The 23,832-nt window shown below is 47.5% G+C and overlaps 1 protein-coding gene across 13 annotated transcripts in view; it reads right to left on the bottom strand.

Annotated features, from left to right (window-relative positions):
- The window catches only part of LOC122391267, a 55,252-nt gene extending 36,493 nt beyond the window's left edge, over positions 1-18,759 (bottom strand). For 3 of the 13 annotated variants that reach the window (XM_043385031.1, XM_043385029.1, XM_043385030.1), the window contains exons 1-2: positions 18,232-18,565; positions 4,207-4,356 (exon numbers count right to left, since the gene is read on the bottom strand). In XM_043385031.1, the coding sequence (XP_043240966.1) occupies positions 4,207-4,347 (141 nt within the window). In that variant the 5' untranslated portion in view covers positions 4,348-4,356; positions 18,232-18,565. Of the gene's footprint in view, positions 1-4,206; positions 4,357-5,230; positions 5,405-7,853; positions 8,115-18,231 lie in introns of those variants that run through there. The other 10 variants (XM_043385024.1, XM_043385033.1, XM_043385028.1 and 7 more) reach the window with 9 other exon arrangements.
- Between the last annotated feature and the right edge of the window lie 5,073 nt (positions 18,760-23,832).

Genomic DNA, 23,832 nt, shown 5'->3' with positions numbered 1-23,832 from the left:
GTTCATCAATCACACGTCTGCACCTCGCATATTCGATCAAAATATCCCCGCCTTTCACACTGCCTCCAGGACGTGTCTGTGTGCCCAATCAACCACCCGCAGCGCTCCACTCTCGTCTCCGTCCGTCGCCGAGGGGAGTCGCCACTCGGCTACTGTCGCCGCGGGAGGAGGCTGATGAGATGCCATGGCTGCGACACATGGCTGGGACACGTGCCACGTGCCCGCCCGCCGCGCCGGACTGAGTGCCGGCGGCGTCACTGCGGGGACGGAGTGGGACCGGGGCTGGTGCCAGCAGCCGGATTGACACCATACGGTCTGCGGCCGAGGTGGCAACAAGCAGGCGTGGTGACCAGCGTTGCCATCGATGCTGCGAGCCATAGTGACCGGGCTTGATCAATACCGGCACTGACTGGACTACCCTCAGAATGTCGTCAGTTCACCTCGCGGCGTCTGACGACATATCGTCAGCCACACACATCACACAGCAACCAATACAGAATCCACCCACGGCCCAGCCGCTTTGGCAGCTCCCAGGGCGCGCGGCACCCATGACCCGCTCGTTCGGCGGACGCCGCTGGCATAATGACAGTCATGACATGCACCGGGTCAGCGACCGCGAGAACAGGGAGCATCCCGTCCGGCTGGAATGGGTCCGACAGAGCGGCCACTGCTGCAGCCTGCGCCAGCAGCGGCAGCTGGGACGGCAGAGCCCGCCGGGATGTCCACGTCAGCGTGGTAGGTATGTCGCCGCGCAGTGGAGTTACCGAAAAAAACGAGAGCACTGAATCATGACTCCTGAGTCTTGAGCTCCAGCTGAGTCATGAGGAGGAGACAGGACAGTCCAAGACAGTAAGGGATATCGATAAATCGTAGCAAGGGATGTAAAGAAGTATAAGCGGACAAGGGTGAGGATGATGGATGAAATGGACGTTTATTACATAAAGAAGGGAAGTAAAAAAGGGGTAATCATTAAACAATAACGCAAGAGCTAAGATGGAGACAGAGCCAGAAAGCATGGCGTAACGAGAAAGAAAAAAAAACAGGGGCCTATCAACCCCACAAGTTGGCTGTAAATTACTAATGGATTCACAATGCCATACTGATTACCCGACGCCAATGATTGTGGCCACACTGGGTGACCTTGTTCTGTTTCTATATGCGACCCCATACTGTAGTGACACAGGATGTGTCTATGGACGGTAATAATAGCACCCAGCGCCCAGCCGCCTACATGGCTCACGTTTCCCAAAACCAATGTTCGGATACAGTTATACGCAATTACATTTCTTAGACGGTGCGCGAGCTTATCAAAGAAACGGAGTAACAGTCTCTGTTTGATCGTTCCGCTACACTGAGCCGGTCATCTCCAACATGGAAGGTCTACCCACTCATATCAGCATACTCTGCCCAGTGCCCACTTTGCTACTCTGCCCGACTGCAACCCTATAAAGCAGCTCATCACTAATCAGTGCAGCTCACTTCCATGCTCACGGTCACTCACGCAGGACGGCAGGAAAGGTGGAGTGTTTTAGTGGAGCGGGAAACTCGGGAAACTCCTCCCTGGTATCACGACCACAACGCACAGAAGAGGGGGAGTGTTTTCACCCGCGTCGCTCCCCGCCCGAGGATGTTACCCCTCACCCCTAATCGGCTGGCCCCTCCCTCCCCTGGTGACAGAGTCATCATAACCGGATGTTGCACCGCAGGATGACAGCAGCGCCGCGCCCCGAGCCGCAGCACCGGCACACAGCACAGCGGTGACGAGCACAGAACGAGGGCAGTCGACCTCACTCTGACAGCTCATATAGTGCAGCTGCACCGAGCTACAGCCCTCCAACGAGCGGCCAGTGGCCGCGAGTGTAATGTATTGTGCATCGAGCACCGGCCTTTCTCAGGCTTTATCCAAGTCAAGTGTCGGTGAACATATCAAGTGGTAGGACAGTCGCACTGTAGCGCACCTCCAGTACACGTGTACCGTATCTCGACTAGGTTATCTCGGTTGGTGCTGACCGGTGCGGCTGCACCGTACGCCACCATTGCCAAACTGACCGGTGGTAACAGGACAGGTGTTCGCTGTTAAACGCGCCGCCTCAGAAAGCTACCTGTCATGACACAGCCAACGTTTGCGCGAACTTTTGTTATCCGATAAGAAGATTCCTAGAGCCTGTGCGTAAAGTCACCGTAACGGATGTTAGATCGCATCTGTCAACGCATTAACCACTCACAAGTGTTCCCTTCATATCCCATTCCCGTCTCAGCTATCAGCTACCCGACATGGAAGCGAGCCAGAAAACGACCAGTGTGTCACATTCTTCTCACAACGAGCTGCCATTCGTGAATGACATCAATTTGAAGTGTCAGCGATCGGTCATCGTCCTTCTCTGAGCCTTTTCCAACTTCGTCCGCCGCGGGAAGCACATCGGTTTGGCATGCTGATGCGCACAGTGCTCTCATAACCGAGCTGGCGTGCCAAAATCATCCAACCCAATCGATGATTTTCCTCCCGAGAGTGAGAGCAGCCGGTCAAAACTGACACTCACCAGCAGCCATCGCGTTTCAGGCATCAGCGATGCGAGAACGCCGGGAATCGAAAGTCAGACACTCGGGTAAACTGATTGTTTGCACCTGGCGCCCAGAGTGATAGGCCAAAAAACAGCCAAGGAAAGTGAAACGATTACCCTCCCTGTGGCGTTGGGTTTACGTCCGAACCAAAGCTTGTTGATAGCGGTCGAGAGAGAGAAAAAAAATACTGGGTCTAGGTCAAAAGCCCACCCAGTAGAGGTAAATGTCATCACTAAGGGCGACTATTGTGCGCGTCGTGCCGGTACCGTTGGCGCACAAAGTAAATCAGAAATGTCGCCTACCGGGAGAACAAAGCATCCGAGAGCGCCACACAAACACAAAGGCAGCGCCATGGGCTCAGAACCGCCAATCTTCCCGGCACCGCCCCACATCCGTTCGTGCAGTCTCACCATCTGCCTTCGGAGCGCATCACACCGACAGCCGTCTGTTTTCGCCTACCACCAGCTGTTTACCGCTGTTGCCGCCAGACTGCAGACCGCAGCCGACACGGCGCACGGCCGAGCGGTGAAACCCTGCCGCCGCGCCGGCCGCCTGTGGCGCAACACGGACCAGCCGGCCGACACAAGACGGTCGAGTCACCGGCGGCTGACGTTATTTCACCACCGCGCCGTCATTTGGCCACGCCGGAAGTAACTATGTGGTGTGGGAGGAGACGAGCCATCGTCCCCGCCGCCGGACGATATTGTCCGGCGCCGCTGCTAGACACAGACGTCTGGTGCGAGACGACCACACCACAGCCCGGCGTGGACACTTAACATGGCTGGAGTGACTTCCATGGTGCGGTGTTCGCCGATGAACGACTATGGATTGATTCAGACGACCGAACATGCTTCCAAGGCGGAGGCGGAGACGCGGGTCGGTCAACGAATCCCACTCCGGAGGCAGGTTAGATAACAGGTTCATTTAGGAGGCAGTCTATATCGACAAGTTCTATTCCCAGCGACACGCTAGGAAGACAAAACGAGCTCCAGTGAAAGACCAGATCAATTAGCTGAGAAGCAGACACAAATGAAGATTACAGGTCTGGCCGACAGGTTCCACTCTCCAGTCAAATCCGGGCGCTGAGAGCGGTTGGCGAGCACACCGCGCGAGCACAGTCGGACGCGCTATTGCGGCTCATCAAACATCGACCATGCTTGCTAACACTCGGCATTATCTCCGGTATTACCAATTGCGTCACATGGCGTGGCGTGTCAGGACCAAAAGAGGACCACTCTCCACGCGAGCCCAAGGTATGAAATGTCCGTCAGCTGATTACACACCAAAACAGGGGAAAACGCGGCCCAGTCCTTGATGGTTACCAGGTCCAACAAGTGACTCGACCTGCTTTGTTCCAGCTGACAAATGGAGAAGGCAAGGACACTTAGGCATCTCATCGTTACCTTCCCTCTCTCAACAAAGGAATAAAATGATCCGGAACGCTTGAGAACTAACATCAGTGAAAGAGAATAAAGATGTAAAGATCAGTAGCGATGAGAAAGACGGCAAATGAGTGAGTGCTTTGTGAGTGAGTGAGTGAGTGAGTGAGTGAGTGAGTGAGTGAGTGAGTGAGTGAGTGAGTGAGTGAGTGAGTGAGTGAGTGAGTGAGTGAGTGAGTGAGTGAGTGAGTAGCTCGGGACTGACCTCGCAGAGGCAGGTGCCATTGTGGCACTCGCCGTGGCTGCACCAGTCGGCCGGACAGCTGGCGTTGGCCATGGCGGGCCGGCCGAGCGTCAGGTCCCGCAGGTGGCGCACCAGCGCCAGGCCGCCCTCAAACGGCGTCATAGCCTCCAACTGCCGGGAGAGCAGAGACACCGGTCATACAGAGACACAAACACCAGCGCCAGGCCGCCCTCAAACGGCGTCATAGCCTCCAACTGCCGGGAGAGCAGAGACACAGGTCATACAGAGATACAGATACAACCGCCAGGCTGCCCCCAAACGGCGTCATTGCCTCCAACTGCGGGGAGAGCAGAGACACAGGTAATACAGAGACACAGACACCAGCGCCAGGCCGCCCTCAAACGGCGTCATTGCCTCCAACTGGGAGAATGACACGGGTCAGAGAAGTCAAGATACAAGCGCACGACCGCCCTCACCTACACGGCACTAAAGAAGTGATATGGAGAATGAGACGTACCTACTCATAAGGTGTGCCACAGCATAAGCAAGGAATGATGCACTACTGAAGGACAAACTTACAATGGATAATCAAATAATGGGAGGTACCCGCTGCCCGCATTAGGAAGTCTATATACCTCTGGTAGCGGGATATTCAGAGACCGACCGGAAACGGGACGTATGGGTGCAAAATGGAGCAGGAAGAGCAGGAAGACTGAGAAAATAGGTATATAACTGAAAATTGTTGGTTGTGGTAGGGCTTCAACAAACTTCAGTCCTTTGCATATGGCTTCGAAACACTTCTGGTATTGTGGCGGCACCTGCACACACCACCATCCATCAGAAAATCAGCCTAAGTACTACTTGTGATAATAATTATCGATTTATATTCATGTACGGCACATCCTTTACTATGAAATGACAAAAAAAAAATCTACAAATAAAGCACGAAAAGCTAGTGACTCGACCCGACCGACCAATCTACCCAAGCGGCTGGTGCTCTCCCCGATCTCAGCCAGACCTCTAACCCCCCTTTCACCGATCTGACCTGAACAGCGGGCCGCTAGGCCGGTGTGAGGCAGAGTGTCGCTCTGACCAGCCATCCGCGGCTCTGACACAGATCACCAGCCACTGACCCAGGAGGTGAGGCGCCCTTCCCGCCGGACGGGCGCAGCGCCGACTGACCCTGCCTGCCGGCGCGCCGGCCCTGCAGGGCGCTCGGCCATTGATCGAGGCACCGCGGGTGCCACCGGCGCCGTTCCTCGCCGCCCCATCCCCCAAACCAGCCACCCAAGTGTGGCAGAATTGCTGAACTACGCAGGAACGTGCCACGTCATAAAGCGGCGAAGGCTGAATGCACATGGCATTATGGTTTGATCATAGGTACAGGGTGTTTCACAATTACCGTTACAAGAGTTCCCACCCAATTTTGGTGCACTTAAAGGTGGTTTTTCTAAAAACACTATACACCATTGGAAAGAGCACATAATTCTGGTCCTGGTTAATTGCATTTTGAATGCCCTTTGGACAGATAATGGGTGTAGCAGATGAAAGACTGATCCAAATGAGGTCCGAGTCTGCGATTATCTCGAATATCAGGATTAGAGCCTGTGTGATAAGCTTGTTGCTCGCGGACCTGTTTGAAGACGGCTGTACATGGCTGCGTGGTGTAGTCAACAGGTATCTATTACGCACCTCCTGTATGAATTTCAAGTCTTCAACGCACAGGCTTCAATGGCAATGACGTCATTTCCTACCTCGTGTCAGAAAGGTGGCTTGCGTGCCGGCCGGCGAGCCGACCTGGCGGCTGGGATGTGTGGGTGGATTAACGCGTGCCCCCTGCGGCCCCCCGCGATGCGGATCGGGGGCACTAGTGCATGAAACTCCAGAACGAAAGTTTCAACCACCAGAACGACCGCGTCCTGGCGACAGACAGCCGAAACGTGCCGGACAAGCACCGCCGAATCTTCCGGACTCAGAAACCCGCTTCAGTGATGGTCTGGGCGGCCGTCAGCCAGGCCGGCAAGTCGCCGTTGGTTTTTGTGCCATAGGGCGTAAAAATCAACAAAGAAACCTACATCGAGACCATCCTTGAACAGACGCTGAAGCCGTGGGCCAAGAAGACGTACGGAGACAAGGGCTGGACTTTTCAGCAGGACGGCGCAACAAGCCACAGCGCGCGCGTCACCCAACAGTGGTGCGAAGACAACTGCCCAGGCTTCATCACCAAGGACCAGTGGCCCCCATCATCCCCAGATCTAAATCCGATGGATTACGCGATGTGGTCCGTGCTCGAGAAGGAAGCCTGCTCCAAACCGCACAAGAAGATCGACGATCTCAAGCGATCTCTGATCAGCGCCTGGCAGAAGATCCCCGACGCGGTTGTGCGTGCCGCAGTCCGTGACTTCAGGAGACGGTTGGCTGCCGCTGTGAAGGCTGGAGGCGGCCACTTCGAGTAGGACTTAAGGATGTTGGTCTCTGTGGTTTTGGGTGCATATGGTGCAATTTTGGCGGAATTAAAGTCATTATGCCCAGAGATATTGAGCTTTGATCTTGTAACGTTAATTGTGAAACACCCTGTATATTGTCTTCAGACCAAACACGCACAATGCTAGGATGCGGCGCACGTCCTACTTCCTGACTTCTACACTCCGTTTAGAAAAGTCCAAGAACACGACAGACTTAAAAGTCGAGTCATTATAATGCGTCAATCGTAGTTGGACAAAGCCCGCCCCGCTCACAAATTTCGACTGGCCTGTAGTGTATACCACGACCACTGCCACAGACCGAAATCCAACGAGAGAATAGCGATAGCCACAGAGGCTCGAACCGGGCTCTTTATCATCAGCTCAGGAGACTGACTACGTCTTCCCACTGAGCTATCGGAGCGACCCATCGGAAGAGTGTGATGTGTGCTTCAGTATGATCAATGCTACCGTATGAAAAAGGAATGAATTCGTCAGGGATTGCCCCACTTTATCATGATGAAGCTTACAAATCTGTTGCAAAAATTGGCACAGCGACATAAAACAGACGTGGAGAGACGTCGGCACTTCATCAAACTCGAACAACCTTCCAGATCGATCACCACACCACCCTCCCAGTAGGCACAATGACAGATTTCTGCCCCATTTCACCGAGCCCGGACCGGACATGTCCTGTAACTGGCGCCGACGGTCGACGATCGGAGGTGGACAGACACAGCTGCTGACTGACAGTCAGCTGCGCGCTGATCGATGACAGGCAGTCTCAGACGACCGATAGCCGCGGGGAAACACGTCTCAATTATCGTCCACCCAGACATAAGTTCCACGATGAACGCAGTCATCTGATTCCGTGACATCATGATAAGCCGTCCCGCGCTCTAATATATCGTTTAGTTGTGGTATGAGTGGCTGTCTGCCACTCAGTTGTTGGCAAGTGAGAGGTATGGATACTGCTGTTCTGATTTTTGAAAACTTCCGAGGCCAGCCACTCGCTGGCCTGTGTAAACCTGGTTTGAGAGCCAAGAAGAGGACATGCTAGTGCGCCGGTGACCTTGTGAGTATGTGGCTAAGCTGCCAGAAGCAGTGTAGGGGTTTCAGCTCTAACAAGGTTTACAGGCGCCACGCTGCCCATCAGCCCGCAAGTCCGGGTACGAGAAGGGATATTGTGCGCTATAGCGTCCTCACCAGATGCTGTTTCCATGTTGACCGGTGACAGTCACGACGTCTCCTCCGCTCTCCCGCACAGAATCTCTCCGAATCGCAACGCTCACCGCCGAGGCACCGCTCCCACTTCACACTTCCACCGGCTCGTCAGCCACAGACGTCAAACTCCTGCGTCAGACACCCTTCCACCTCGCCGCCGCGCTTTGGCGCACCACCTCACCGAGCAGGCAACCCGCCGCGACTCCCGGCCGCCGCCGCCGCCGTCACGCCGCCGCCGCCGCCGTCACGCCGCCGCCGCCGCGCCAGCTGGCACCAATAGTGACCCTGTGCGGCGGCGTGACGTCACCGACGGCGCAGGCACGGAGCGCAAATCTGCACACCTGAGACCGCGCCGGTGCGCGACGGCCCGCCCCAGACGCGCGCGCGACGAGATGTAATGGGCTGGCTGTCGATTTTGAGTTTTGGAAAAGCGTTTTTTATGAATCTTTACACATTCAACTGAAATTTGATTTTTGACAGAAAGCATTAAAGCTGGATGAACTTTGTGATTCTATATCAGAGTAGTAGTAAAGTAAGTACCGTAAACCGGGGTGAGTTGATATGGATTTTGAGGTTATTCTAGATTTCTTTAAAAGCCACATTCATTTACGGAATTCTTTTTGTGCCAGTTTCATGGCACATGCCTTGGGGAGGCAATCAGCAAAAATGAATAAAAAATGTATATATTAAGCCCCTTTTTTAAAACGCCAAAGTTCATATCAACTCACCACCCCCCAGGGGGTGAGTTGATATGATTTTGGATTTTTCAAAATTTCTCGGCTTAAGAAGCTCAGAGGTGAGTTGATAAAATGCCAGTGTTTAAAAAAAGGATGAGAGAACACATCCTGAAAGAAACCATTAGAAAAATGATAGTAGTTTGGCAGCAGACCTCACATTCATGAAAACGCAATCATGTCCACCACAGCGCTATCAAAATGGCTTGATTTTAGCAGCATCATTTTTTCGCTTTATGATACTTAGTTTTACTTAGAACATTCTGAACTTGGCTAGTCACGTGTCCTCAAGCCAACGGTATCAAAACTGGCAATATAGGTATTTTGGAATTACAAGTGTATTTTCTTGTAATTAAAACACATTGTCAGTTGCGGGTCAAGGTTGATATGCCTCTGACAGAAATAATGGATTGAAATGAAAGGATACATATACTTCTGAGCTTTTGTGGACTGGTAGTCAACAAAATATTTATGAAGTGAAGTGAAGCGAATCTAATTCGGACTGTATTCTATCAGGTGAAATAAGCGACATAAAACAGAATTCGGCATCAAAAGCCAAAATTAACCCTCGCACTTATAGGCGGGCGAACGGACCACCTCGGCTTTTCGCACATAACTCGCGCAAAAAGCGGCCGATCGCGACGAAACTTTCAGTGCCTCTCGAGTTTATCAATTTTACACATGTTCTAAAGATTTCATGACCCTGACTCAAATGGTTTTTGACTTGTGACCTGATTCTCGAGACCATGCTTGGCCGGAATCGCGATTTGGCGTAGTCGGCTCACATTTTGCGCGCATTTCCAGTCTTTTTGTGATTGTAACGTCCAAACATGTAAATGATGTTGGTCCCATGCAGTATTGTGGGTGTCAACTGTCAAGGTCACCTGAAGGGTCAGGTCAGGTCGTTGACCTTTGGTGACCTCGGCTCACTTTTGGAGTTTTACATGTTTCTAGGGTAGTTTTTTTCGGGCCGATGTCGAATTTAACATGAATTTGATCATTTACGAAGTAGTTTTAGTGCCTTCGTAACATGTTACGACACCGTCAGTGGTAGTTGACACTTGACACTCCCTATGGATAGCCGGCAGGACACCTACTGGTTGACCTGACCTGACCTGGCCTAAATGTACGAAGACACATGTGATCAAAACAAACATGACATTCGTGATCAGCAACAGCCAAAAAATAATAACCTCGCTTTACGAACTTCAAATAACCCCTTATTTTCCCGACTTCTGGGTAATTAACATGGCCTGGAAGGTTAACCAATGACCTAGGACCTTAAAGTTGGTTATCATCGGCTTCCTCGCGTCTCGGGCAACACGCTCGTTTTTTCCTCGAAGCTCTAGCTCCACCAGGGGCCAAACGACGATGGGATTCCAACGGACCCCCCCCCCCCCTATACGTTAAACGCTGGCAAAACACGAATAAACACCAGTCAATTTCTTTATATTGTTTGTTCCATTTCATTTTGTCACTCATTCTCGGTTGGCAACTGCCAAGCAGGAAAACTAATCAGTTTCACGAGATCAGAATTCCCGCGCTGTTAGCCATACAGAAACGACGGTTCTGTCATTTTCGAAACCACGAATAATTATAACATTTTTTTTTAATCTGTATGTATATAGGTGTTCTATAGTGTTCCTTTGTAGCTTGTAGGGAGCCATCTTGAGACTTGACAGGGAGTTGTGCTGTGCCTTTTGCATGTTAGGTATGTCCACAGAAAAAAAAAATGGGGTCACTGATGTTAGTTGTCGGACCTTCGTCCCCGTCTTGAGAACTGAGATGTTAGTTTCAAACGTTTCGGCCAGTTACTCTCCGGCCGTCGTCACTCGCCAGGTGTTCTTTGACCCTCAGAAGGACCCAGGCATCGGTAGGATTGTGATTGCAGGATTGCAAAATCCTGATTGCATTCCTTTTTGGTGGACTGCACCTGGATTTGAAATCCATTCCAAAAAACAGGATTTGATTGCGGATTGGATTGCATCATACTTATATTTTTTGCAATCCAATCCGGATTGTGTTTGATTAGTGCTTTGAAATGGTTTGTTGCGATTGAAAATTATTAGATCGGCTTCATCGGCTTAAAGGGACTATCCCACCTTCTAAAATGTTGTTAAAACCAGTTAAATTGTGCCCGACTTTATAGATTGGATGACCAGGAACACGGTTCTGGCATTTATTTTTCATTAAACATCTTAGGCTTCCCATATTCCAAACACAAACTTTCAAATATGTGACGTCACAGCCCAAAATTACCTCCTTCCCCAGGCCACATTACTGTCATAAAGCCGATTCTTTTTACTCTGTAGGCACCACAACAAAGTTCAGACCAAGTTTTAAGCGATTTTTCAACGAACAAACCCATTTAAATCAGAATGACTAAACGAGGTGACGTCACACTAACGGTCGCTGCATGTTGAAGATAGGGCCTTGTGCAAGGCCCATTTTCAAATGAAGGGAACGAATTTCTTCAACACCAAGAGGCCGCGGGGGTTGCAACCTAGATAGATAGTGGTTTCTGAACCTCGCCGCAAACTTGGCTATCTCAACTCAAACCCCATGTTAAAGGTGGGATAGTCCCTTTAATGTACTTTGTTATCAAGGGCTTTACATCTAAACTTGAAATAATTTAAACGCTTTTAATTTAAACGCTCAAAATAATATACGCTGATGAACTACATAGGAAGGGCAAAGTTACGTATTTGAGGGCGAGTTTCAAAAATATAAAACACTGGTTGGGTAGAGGTTTCAATGTGGGGGTGTTTGAGGCAAAAAATATTTCCCATAAAATACCTGTGCCTTAGATAGGAATTACTCGCAAGACTAGGTACTAGAAATGGGTGATTTGGGGATGGAGGCACGGCCCTATGCCCCCCTCCCTCCCCCAGATCCACTAGTGCACATAATAATACAACAGGATTGCAAAAAAAGGATTGCGGATTTGATCTCAATCCAAGTGAAAAAAGGGGATTGCGGGTAGGAATGCAATCCACTTCGGCACTAGGAATGTGGATTGGGAATGCTATCCTTTCAAAAAGGATTTTACCAATGCCTGGAAGGACCTGGATGTTGGTGGCGTTGCGCCGTACGCGTCAAACCGTTCGAAAGCTCCTGTAGTCAGCGGGAATCGAACTCGGGTTTCCCCGGTGATGGTCCACGGTTCTAACCACTCCACTATCGAGGCAGATTTGAGTATGGCCGGAGAAGTTACTTGCTGAAACGTTGTGAAACAAACATCTCAACTCAAGACGGGGACGAAAGTCCGACAACTAACATCAGTGATACTAACAGGCCTCGTCTCAAGCATTCAGAAAAAAAAACTAAAGCTTTTGGGGGTTGATGGAATGATGTGGGGAGAGAAAAGGAGAAGAGTTGGTCTAATTGACTTTGTCTTACTTGCAGACCCATATTTCATGCTTATTTGCATGCATACCAGCCTGGTATCAGCTTTTATCATGCATATCAACTCACCACTTGATGGCATATCAACTCACCACCTGTCACTTTTCTTAAAATTATAAAAAAAGCGTTGTTATAGGTGAAACCCAAAACTACCTGGGATCAACAGTAAATTGATGGTAGTTTCTTTCCCAGTGCATGTTGTTCCATGAATATCCACCGTCTTTGCTGTAGGGTGGGGACTTTTCCTTAGTTTCAAAATCAGAAGAAAAAAAGGACTTTGAAAAAAGTAATGTGTTAAGAAGGCACTGCACCACATGCATGCCTTTCTCAGCTATATGCATCACTTATTGGTTGCTTCACTTCACAGAAAAATAAAACTAAAAATTGGTTTACAAATGGATGAGCAGCACACATTTTAACATTTTTCGAGCAATTTATATCAACTCACCACCCCATATCAACTCACCCCGGTTTACGGTATAATAAAGCAGTAGGCATAAAGCGGTACCTAGCTCTCAAAGATTTACATCCAACTATTCAATGAGCCCATACCAAGCAGACTGCACAGCTTGTTGCACGGACCTCGAACCCAACCGTCCAATCGTAAAACACCGGGATACTATGGATGGTAAAGTTAAGCGAGCCCATTAAAGCCCAGGCACCAGACGATCCGTCCAAAGCAGCTAGCTTCAACTGTCCGCGATTGCTCCCACCAACCGCGACCATAGCCGTCAGGAGTTTCACGTATCGAGCGCTGAAGCGACTCACACGCGAGTTGTCACCACCGAGACTACTTCCAGAGTTTAGCTTGCTTGGAGCACAGCACAGGTGGACACTTTTTGACTGTTTGTCCTTGCAGTGCCATCATCCTACGAGTCTATTATAGTGCTCACTGACCAAAGTCTAAGATCTTTCCATCTTTGTAGCAGTGGGTTAGAAGCTGACTGAGTGCACATTACTTAGCCTGCCTTCCTTTACTAAGCTAGCTGACAACTGGCTATATAAATAGCAGGAGCAGGGCTGCGAAGTCGATAGATTTGAAGGTGAATCAGACTCCGACTTCAAAATCGTCTCCGTCTCGGACTCCGACTCCGACTCCGGACATTCCTCAGCAAGCCCTTATAATGAAATCAAAATGTATGTCGGAGATCTTTTTATCTTGCCTGAACCGACCATGTGCACGTTCCAAGGCCTTGCAGTGCAAATAAGCAGCTGCTTTTAAAGGTAGACTGCCACCTTTTTTCCACAAAACGGTTTTCACTAGAGCTGAGCCACCTATGTCCCAGACTGAAGTCGGTTTTCCGAAATTCGAACCCGTTTGCGAGAAATCGGAGACCAAAGTTCAGTTTGATGCCATTTTTTTAGTCCAAGAAAACCGACATCTCTACTGTTTATCGATAACTTTGAAACATGAATTTTCTTATCTTTTGGTAAATATACCTATGCCAAAACTTTGATTGTTTCGAGATCAGAGAAGAATATTGGAGTGTCAAAATAAAAGTTAAACTTATATATTCAGTAGTTCATTTTTTCCAAAAAAGTGTGGGAAATGGGGTTTAACATGGGCCAGACCCATTCCAAATGAGCCATGATTTTTTAAAATGTTTTACGAACTTAAATGCAAAATAAATTAAACATGGCCAATTTCTCATGAAATCATATATTAGTAAATTATAAAATACCTTACTTTTTCAAATAAAATGTAATAATCTTATGACCTTGAAGTCTAGTGATGTGTAAACATTGTCGCTAGACATTAACCGATTGATAATTGTATGAAAATCGACAATTTTTTCGCGATTCACGTGATGATACTTTGTCAGGTGAATTCTAAAATTTTGTTTTGTCCAGGGAATAAATCATAGGCCGATCTGAGAAAACTTTTTGAAGGTGGCAGTCTTCCTTTAAAGAGCATGCATCAATAAAAACAGGTTTTGACGCAGCAGCCACCTTCAGTTTTTTTTTTTCTTATATGAAAACGCTCGTCCGAAACAGGAGTATGTTCTTAGCTTCAACAAAATCAGATTTTGAAAGGTCTACGAGCGAAATATCGTCAAGCAACCAGGTGTTCGGCATGACTTTGAGCAATGCAGTGTTAGCTCTGACTCCGGAGTCGAAGTCGGTAAGATTTTAGCGACTGCAACTCCAACTCCGACTCCGGGCAAAACTTCAGACCCCGACCGACTTCGACTCTGCAGCCCTGAGAACGAGCACCCCAGAGCCATGAAGACCATTTTACTATCAAGCATTAAAGGAAATAGTTCACTTTCACGAAATTATTTTTTTTTTGCAACGATTTATGATTTTTTATGTTCAAAATAATCAGCAAAGAAAATAAAACCTTTTTATAACAAAAGATTTTTTTCTATATTTTGATATAGGAAGAACTTTTCAGTTTCTGTAAGGCACACGCGATCCAGTATGAAAAGAGCATGGGTCTCGAAAATTCTTCAGAAACAGAGAAATTATCGCAGCCACCGGCATTTGGGCGATCTGCTCGATCTGATAATGTTCCCCTGAATGTCCTAATTGATCAGTACGAGAATTTCTCTAGTTTCTGAAGAATTTTCGGGACCCATGCTCTTTTCATACTGGATGGAAATATATGCAAGGCACACATCCTCAACGCAAGACACCTTTTTCGGGACGAGAAATAGAATATCTTTGCCTAGGGTGATCGTTGGGCTGTAAAAGCTCCTGATTTATGCTCGTCTCAGCCTAAGCTACGGAACTGCTATTCCAGTTCAAAACCCATGTTAAAAAGTGAACTATTTCCTTTAACATACCAAGATTCCTTTACCAAAGCAACATACAGCTTTGGTTCAAAATCACACTGGTGAAGTGAAGTGTGCACATTGGCAGGGCATTTTCATTCACCAGTTTGTGGGTCTCAGTTTGTGATTTAAAATGTTTTGGTTCAGTGTCCATCATAGCTCATTCAATTGACCAGTTGCATTAAAATTTGAGAAAAAAAATCTGCTGTTTGCTCCACTGGCATTGGGGTTACACATCTGGAACAATGTTTTGAATACTGGATAACTGTATGCATCTATATGTCAACTACTATCAGAAGCTGACAAATTCTAGTGTCCAGATGAAGCCTGTCTTCCTGACTGGCCTGGCCAACCAGCAAACTATGTATGCTAGCAAATTTACCATTAACAGCAACACAACCACAAGCAAAATATGACAGCAGCATCAAATGCATAAGACCAGACTGCAAAACATGACAATTTTGACAAGGTCTTGTTGGCCTGGGCGGTGGCAGTGCTCAGTCTGAATGCTGTGCAGGCTTATCAAGGTGAAGTGTGATGTGAATTGCATGGAGCAGCATAAGCTCTGGTCACAGGTCACCTCCAGGTCAGATCAGGTCAGGGGTAAAAATTACAAGTTCCTACATTTTTGGTTTTGGAGCCCAGCTGGCAAAGAATGAATTCAGATTCATCACTCAAAATGCTTTATTAGGCTCCCAAGACAAGACACATTGCATAGAATGTCATGCAAAGGTCAAGGTCAGGGCAGGTCACAAAAAAAATAACTAGAATGAGTGTGACATGTTTCATGAAAAAAAAATCATAGAACTCAATGGCTAATGGACATAATAAATTGGTAACATGGACCATATCTGGATGAAGTTCAAGATGAGGTCTGGTCAAGGTCAGGTCCATTGAGTTCAAATTTTGTCATTCATTGTTAGTAAAAAAGGAGTCTAGCTGATTCCCCTTTTCATCATGAATCAAATAGTACTATTCTTATGGGTATCAGGTCTAAAACTTCCAGTGAAAATCTTATTAATTTTGAGTCCAGACAACAATATAGTATCATAAACTCCTACACATCTGGAGCAATTTAATTAAAATAATGGAAAATACTCAAAAACTACTCATGGAGTAGTTTTCTGACATATGTTCCAGTTTAGACCTCTGGTTAGACCTGTGGCATGGTATTGTTATGAACAGGCTTTTTCAGACTGATGGATATCTTTCAACTTTTTAGAAATCAAACCAAGTTTATGCAGGTATGATAAGGTAGGTAAGTAGGTATTAGAAGTCTGAGATAGCTTTCTTAAACTGCTAAGATAATATTGATAAAACACAGGAGGGGTTCAGGCTATTCTGACCCCGGCAGCAGGGTGCAAGTTAACTTAAAGCTGAAAATCATATATCTTGTTTGAGTAGGCTGGTGCAGATTTCCAGTTAGGTTGGTGTGGGCTGGCACATGGTTTATACACCCTAGCTGTTGTGACTTGTGACTCATCAACTATGCTGCCACACTTTAAAATCTCAGTCTGAACTAAGATAGCTTGCTGCTCAAGTTGATCAGGGTAGGTAACAAACCCTATTTGATAGATACCTTATGTGCCAAGTGCTTGACAGTCACAAGGAGGAAGTTGCCATACCCTGGGGCCTGGGCCCAGCCAAAGCAATAAACACCAGGTGGCATCACAAGAAATTACATACAGGCTGGCTGATGGTGTGCACTTTTGAGTTGAAAAAGCACTTATGAATTAGTATTAGACATAGCAATTATATTTCAGTAGGTGGAACTATGGTCATGAGTACCCAAATATAGGAACGTTCCCATTTTTGGGAACGGAGTTCCCAAATATGGGAACGGGCGTTCCCATTTACGGGAACGGAAGGTAATTTTTCGGCCGTTCGCCCACTAAAACTCATTAGTGCATCACGTCTCAAAAAAGTGCACGCTAATTTAAGTATCTACTGAGTCTCTATAAAATTATCTTTAATCTGACCGTTGAACAAGGAAATTGACCGTCGAATGATATTTTTAATGATTTTTTTGAAATGACGGAATGGTGAAAACATGGGTTATACTACATTTAACATGCAATTTAAAGGAAAATGAAGCGTTTTTTACATTTTGAGGTCAAGTATAATAATTTTCGCCTGGTTATGAAGTTTCATACTAGCGACACCAGATGCTGACATATGCAAGCGAACACGCGGACAGTCCCGAGGTAATATTGTTGACTTTTGGTCTCGGGGCGCACGACCGCGTGGAACGTCAGTGATTTTACCGAACTACTGTTGTAAACTCAGTTTCAGTGGTTTAAAATTATTCAGCTGTATTTTATCAACCCGGAAAGACATATTTTATTTGGATGCTAGCTGTTTAGCATTGTTTTATAAGGAGCGTCATGAGCGTGGTTTTTGTCTTCCGTGTTTCTAAGCATGATCGTTTTGGGGAAATTTCTCTTATATAGGTCGCTCTGTGTGGCTTATTTATAATTTTTATGCTGATTTCGATCATTCCTCGTGCCCATCCTACCAGGCCTTTTGCCAATTACACTCATTAAGAAAGGAAAAAACTAGATTTTCCATGGGACTAGGTGTTTTGAGGGTGTAACATATTCAGCGTTCCCATTTTTGGATACTTCCTTGTGCTCGTCAACTATCGGTGATAAACAGACAGGTGCTTGACATGTCTCCACCCTCGGCGCGGACGGTGGATATAGGTATGGAAGACCTTGTTGAACATCGCTGAGCGTTGTGAATTACGTAATCCTGCAGAGGGGGGCGTGCCCGCTGCGAGATCGACGGGAATAAAAGCGCAGAAGACCGGGCGAAACATGCGACGGTCTTGCCGGAAACGTCATCTGATGATTGTTGCTTAACAATAATTTGCGGCGTTGGACATGATGCTTGTTAATGAAAAGAGCCCCTGAAAGGCGTCGGTGAAATCGTTCCCAATTTTGGGTACGCCGTTCCCATAATAAGGAACGCTTGCAGCGCCAGTGTACGAGAGCGTTCCCAAATTTGGGTTCGCGGCCCGGATGATGGACTGCTTTAGAAATAGGGGAACGATTTGAAACTACGATGGGCCTTACAATATCAAACTCTTTCCCAACAATATTGAGACAAATATCAGGCGGTTCACGATCGTTTTATATTTTTTGGACGTCATTTAACGGTTCTTTTTCTTGTTTTAAATAATTCCTACATGGCGTTCCCATATTTGGGTTTATCGTTCCCAAACATGGGAACGAAAATGCGTTCCCGAAAATGGGTACGCTTGACCATAGTTCCGCCTACTGATTTGGCATTGTTCTTAAATCTTACAAAAAAAAAATCCCAAACAATATATTTATTCACAAGGTTTCCTCAGAAAAGGTGCACTATTCACACGACACCAGAAACGAACACGTTACAAGTATGCTAATGACTACAAGCCTAGCATTCACAGTGACTTACGTCACTTACCTTGGCAATATCGATTCAAAAGGTGCATACATCACCTTTACATAACAACCGCACAGTGCAACACTTCAATGCCACTGGTGCGTTGATTGTGATGTGGGCCTGTGTGTTTCAACAAATATTTTGCAAAATCTAATGCAAATAGCCGGCATCCACTTGACAGTTTGAGTTTTGAGTTCCCGAACACAATGGTTTAAATGTTAACAGATGGGCTTACAAATCCCAAATCCAATAGCTGCACGGTACTCAAAATTTTACGGTAAGAGGAACACCATCCCATCCAAAAAGGAAAAACTGATCTTATCATGCAAACTCTAATGCATAGAAAACGATCATAAAATCAACAACAAAGACCACATCTGGTTAGGCTTAATCTTCTAATATTTTGGCGAGGTTGGGGAAGATCCTTGGCGAGAACATCAATAAAAGCCTAGTTTCACAAAGTCAGTTGGAATTCTTGGCTTAAAATGACGCATCCCGCCAACGTAGGATGAAATAGACAAGGTAGTTGATTAACGGTAGCTTTGTTTCAATTACGACGCACATGCTAGCAGAAGGCAGAATAAAAAAGAAGTTAAATAGCAGATAAAATAATTGCACTCGAAAATATTTGTAAAAGGATCATCAAAAGTAAGCAGCTTGACTTAAAATATCTAGTAGAACTTAAAAACAAGGCATTAAGCCCTAACGCTAAAAATACCGGACTAACTTCGCTCATTTTGTTTAGATCAAGTTGAAACACACTAATCCACTGCTACTGAAACACATTCGCCCAAGGACACAAAGGCTTACGTTGGGCTTACGTAGCCTTGACGCACGCCGTACGTACCATTGAATGGATGGAACATGGTTTATTTAGGTTTATTCGCTGGCACAGGCCATTTTGCGTCCTTCGACGGCACAAGGGGGTGGGGGGTAGCAGGGGGATGTCGTCCCGGTTCTCCCCATGTATTATTCGCCAATCAGCTTAACACTACCAGTGACGTCACTGGTGGATCGCCAATCGGGGCCGTCCGGCCGGCCGGCCGGGCCCGTAGAAGGCCAAGCGCAGACGTTTTCAGAAAAGCGTAGGCCGTATAGATACAGTCGTGGATGGAGTTTTGCTGTAATTCGGCTCTGCAAGAGTGCGTCAGGGTACCAGGACCCGGACAAAGGTCATAGTGAACCGGTATCTGATAAAACCCGCTCAAGGCTTAGCAGCCGACTTCGACCCTTCGCCCTCGTAAAGCACAAAAGTTTGCCGGTCATCAGTTCACCTGCATCTCCTCATCTGCTTACTGGCTATATCGACCAGTTACTGCAGCCGTTTTGGAGCGGCTCTCGGCCGATAACACGCCGGGCGTGCGCTAGCCGCCGGTGCTAAGCGCTAACCACTGAGTGCGCGTGGCCGACTGCCGCCCCGATGGCGCTGGCCCCCGGCACCGACACCGGCGCGGCGCCGCTGATCCATGGGGGGGGGGGGGCTGCTAATTAGTTGAGCCGGAATTGGGATAGAAGCCGGTACGGGATTGGGATAGCAACTCAGCGAGACTAAGGGACTGTGTTGTGCCTTCGGTAAACCCCCAAAATCACCGGTGTAGTGCCCTCACTCTCAGGGCCGCCGGTTTTGAAGCCTTTGGAGCTTGGGGGCACTGGTGTGGGCGCTCACAGGTAGGTACCGGTGTGAGGCCCTCAGAGGCATTGGTGCGGGGCCCCCGAGGTGCCGCTGTAGGCCCTCGGAGGTGCTAGTGTGTGGCCCTCAGAGGCGCCGGTGAGGGTCCTCACAGTTGCCATTGTGGGCCCTCAGAGACACTGCAGTGTGGGGTCATCACACTCGGGTGTGGGAGTTGGGACCCTTAGAGCTGCTGGCTCGAATCCTTTATAAGCCGACAGGGGCTCTCAGAGACCGACAAGGGGCCCTCAAGAGGTCTGCGGTGTTTTCAGGAGCCCTGCGGAGTCCTTCGAGACCAGCAAGGTACTCTCAGACGCCGGTGGGGGCCCTTAGAGTCGTCGGTGTGGGGCCCTCAAAAGTCACCGGTGAGTGGCCACTGGCCGTCCGATGCGAAGGTCCCGTCTGGGGCCGTCAGAGACTCCGGCGTTCAGCCCTCAGAGCCGCCGATAAATATATGGCCAAAAAGCACTGATTTGGGCCTTTGGGACTTCATTCAGGGGTGCCGGTTGAACTCAGAGATGGCAGTGTGCCCGCAGTGTGGGACCCTCAGCTGGGCACCGCTTTGGGGCTTTCACAGCCGCCGGTGAGGGCCCTCGTAGGCGCCGTTGTGGGGCCTTCAACCATTGGTTTAGGGGGTCATCGCAGGCGTGTGTGGAACCCTTAGAGCTGCTGGTCCCTGATAGGCCGCTAAGGGCCCTCAGAGGCCGGCAAGTAGCCCTCAGAGGTCGCCAATAGGCCCTGAGAGGCCGGCAACGGGCCCTCAAATGCCGACGAGGGACAATAAAAAGTCGGTGTGTGACTCTTATGGAGAGAAGTGTGGCTATTCGGAGTACATAAGGTGTTCTTTCGAGCCTTGTGGGGCCCTTCTGAGTCGAAAATGCCAGCGTGGACCCTCAGCCGCCAATTGGCGTCGCAGGGCCCCTCGGGCCCGAGAGGCCCCCTGATCCGATAGGGGCACGTGTCCCCTGCCCCCCCCCCTCCGGGTGTAAATAGAGAATGCAATCGGCGGTGCGGGACACAACAATAGGGTTGGGACCTATCTGCATGCTCTGTATGTTTTGGTAAAATAAAAAAGCTCAGAATTTTTAATGATTTAATTTAAAATCACTTTGTTATAAAAATGCCTAGTTAGTTCAGAAATTAATTATTTGTGGCTGAAAACAACTTGCTTCTGATTGGTCCGGCTAATTATGACGTCACATGTAGGTATATAACTGTCTGTATATTTGGCGCAGTTGAGACATACATTTTCTATGTATTTTCCTATGGTAAATCGGAGTGATTGGTCGTGTTTTCAGTGTCTCTTTATTTTGCGCTGGTATTGCGTGGCTAAGAAGTTTTATCAAGAATGGCATATACTAAAATGTTCCTTTAATAATGGAGCTTCAATATCTGTGAGTTTTATTGGCAAGCGAAAACTGATTTCGCTGTTATTTTATCTGGAAATTACTCATTTTTTTAGGTCAATATTCAAAATATTTTACGGGAACAAGTTGGCACTTTTCTTGATTTTTGCACTCAAATCGCGTGCGATTTAACTGTATTGGAACTTGCAAAGAAGCTTGGTGATTAATTAACTGTGTTGTTATGGCACTGTTTGCAAAGCATGGATAATGAAACTCTGCCAAAGACTTAGCTACATAGCAATGCCTCAAGTAATACGCAGGAGGGACAGAATTCAGAGTCCGATCGAGAAGAATCGGTGCAAATGCTACGAAGACCAGGCAGCTCTGATACAATAGCTAGTCGTCTCACTACTCTCACTCCATTAGACCAGCTGATTCCTGACAGCACCGACTCGGATGCAAAGATGGAGCTCATCTTCCAAGCCAGAAACCAGTTCTTTGATGGAAGATGTGATGCTGCTTCTGTCTCTGCTTTGTTGGCCACTTTGGACGGGGCGGAGCTCCGCTCCTTGCGTGAGCGGTTATTCGCCTGTCATCCAGAAATAGTTCCTTCGTTTGCTGGCCGTTCCCTGATTAGGTGCAATACGGGGAGCTGTAATCAGGGAAGTAACTTTCCATATGAAAGGGGTGCAGGTGCACCCCCGTCCCCCATCCACTAGAAGTGCACCCCCATAGGATAAGCGGCGCCCCACACGCCGCCCCACACGATTAGCTCTAGAGCAGATGGCGAGGGTGATTTCTCGGCTACATTCCATCTCGGCGTCGTGATGCTTGTGGGCTTGGAAAGCGTCCAGTCGTAGGTATGTAGGGTAGTGTAGGGGTAGGGTTGAGTTCAATAAGGTCCTTACATTTGAAAGGTTTGAACAACCCGCAATCAGCACAACATACCACAAGTTAAATAAAAAACTACCAAACTCCGCCCAACTAATATTAATAAACATTACAGCCAAACTAATGGCCTAAATAAAGATATATCTCAAATCCTAACAGTAATCGCGGGTGATGGCGCCATGAGTTGCTACTTGCTATTATCCAAAGCAGATGCAAATAAACATGTTTGTATGTCCTATGTATGTTTGTTTTGAAAACGTTGCAGCGGCGCTGGGAACTGCAGTCTTAGATCTGGGTATGTTTGGCATCTGCAACTCTTCATATACACATTAACCCTATTTCGGACGGGGAGACCTTTCAGGATTTTCTTGTACAATTGCCAAACGCCGCGAGACATTCAGCTCATATTTGGTGACTTTTCCTAAATGCTCATTGCGCACATCTCAGCAAAAAAAAAAAAAAAAATGCCGGGTCAGGTCAGGTCAGGTAACCAGAGCGGGTTTGTTGAACCCACCTCAGAAAAGTTTGCAAACACGTCAGAGCTTGAGTTTTTCACGAAGTTATTTCCTCTCAGGTATTAACGAAGTGTCATTTTTAATCTTCCTCAGGTAAATGATAGTAATTCGTATTCGTTTCGGGCTACACTGAGGTAAAAAATTGTAAAAATTGTAACAATTTTTTACCTCAGTGTAGCCCGAAACGAATACGAATTACTATTTCCTCTCATCAAGTCTTCAAAACAGTACCTGCAGCATGTGTCGTTTGTATATCTCAGAATTTTTGATCTGTGACCTGAGGTTAGGTCAGAGTCGTGACCTTTACATTGCAAGCCTATGGAAAAGTATTGAAATGCGACCTGTACCTCGAGTAAACGAGTCAAAACCACCCAATTCTTTAAGAATTATGACAAATTATCTTATCTGTAATGATCCAGGTGCCATTTACTGACAGGGACACCGGAGAGGGTTATCTGAGCCGAGATCATGTGAGGTGATGTCTACCATACATCAATGCTCACAATACTTACAATATTGACAATGCTTTTGCTTACAACACTTACAATACTTACGATGAGACCAGCAAGCACTCTGCCGTTACAGTTCTAACTTCTGTTTCGAAAAACGACGTTACACACATTCGCTGCCAGCATAACATGTATTGTTTGACAGGAACAAAATACAATTGACATCTGAACCCCAAACGGACCGCCATCCACTCAAATTTTATAACCCTGACCGGTCAGGGGGCGAATGGAGGTCATTTCCTGGGCATTACACTCAGCCCTTGCACAAAATATCTCACCTCACAGTGATCATTACAACAATAGCACCGACTTGATAGTGGATTTCAAAGTACTTGCATCAGCTCTTCCTGCTATTGCAGACGATCATCTCCTCAGGGTAATGTTGTTTGGGACATGAACGAAGATCGTTTTCGGAGTTTCATAAGTGCTACTGCAACAGCCTGGCACAAAACAGGACTTGTACGCTCTTCTCTGCACTTTGCCCTTCAGTATATCACAAAAGAATTGTTTAGAATCCATCTTACGCTTCTTTCACAGTCTCCCTTGTCACCGTAGGGCGTAGATAGATTGCTGTTGCTGGTAAGTTAAGGCACGGTAGATAGAAATTACCTCGATTCTCAACGCCTTAAGTTATTTTCATAAAAAAGAACAAATAAATGATCAATAAGATGACAGGAATGTAAACATTTTAA

This window comes from Amphibalanus amphitrite, unplaced genomic scaffold (assembly GCF_019059575.1).
Source record: "Amphibalanus amphitrite isolate SeventyFive unplaced genomic scaffold, NRLGWU_Aamphi_draft 000428F_arrow, whole genome shotgun sequence".
NCBI lineage: Eukaryota > Metazoa > Arthropoda > Thecostraca > Balanomorpha > Balanidae > Amphibalanus > Amphibalanus amphitrite.
This window is presented reverse-complemented; position numbering and strand designations above follow the sequence as displayed.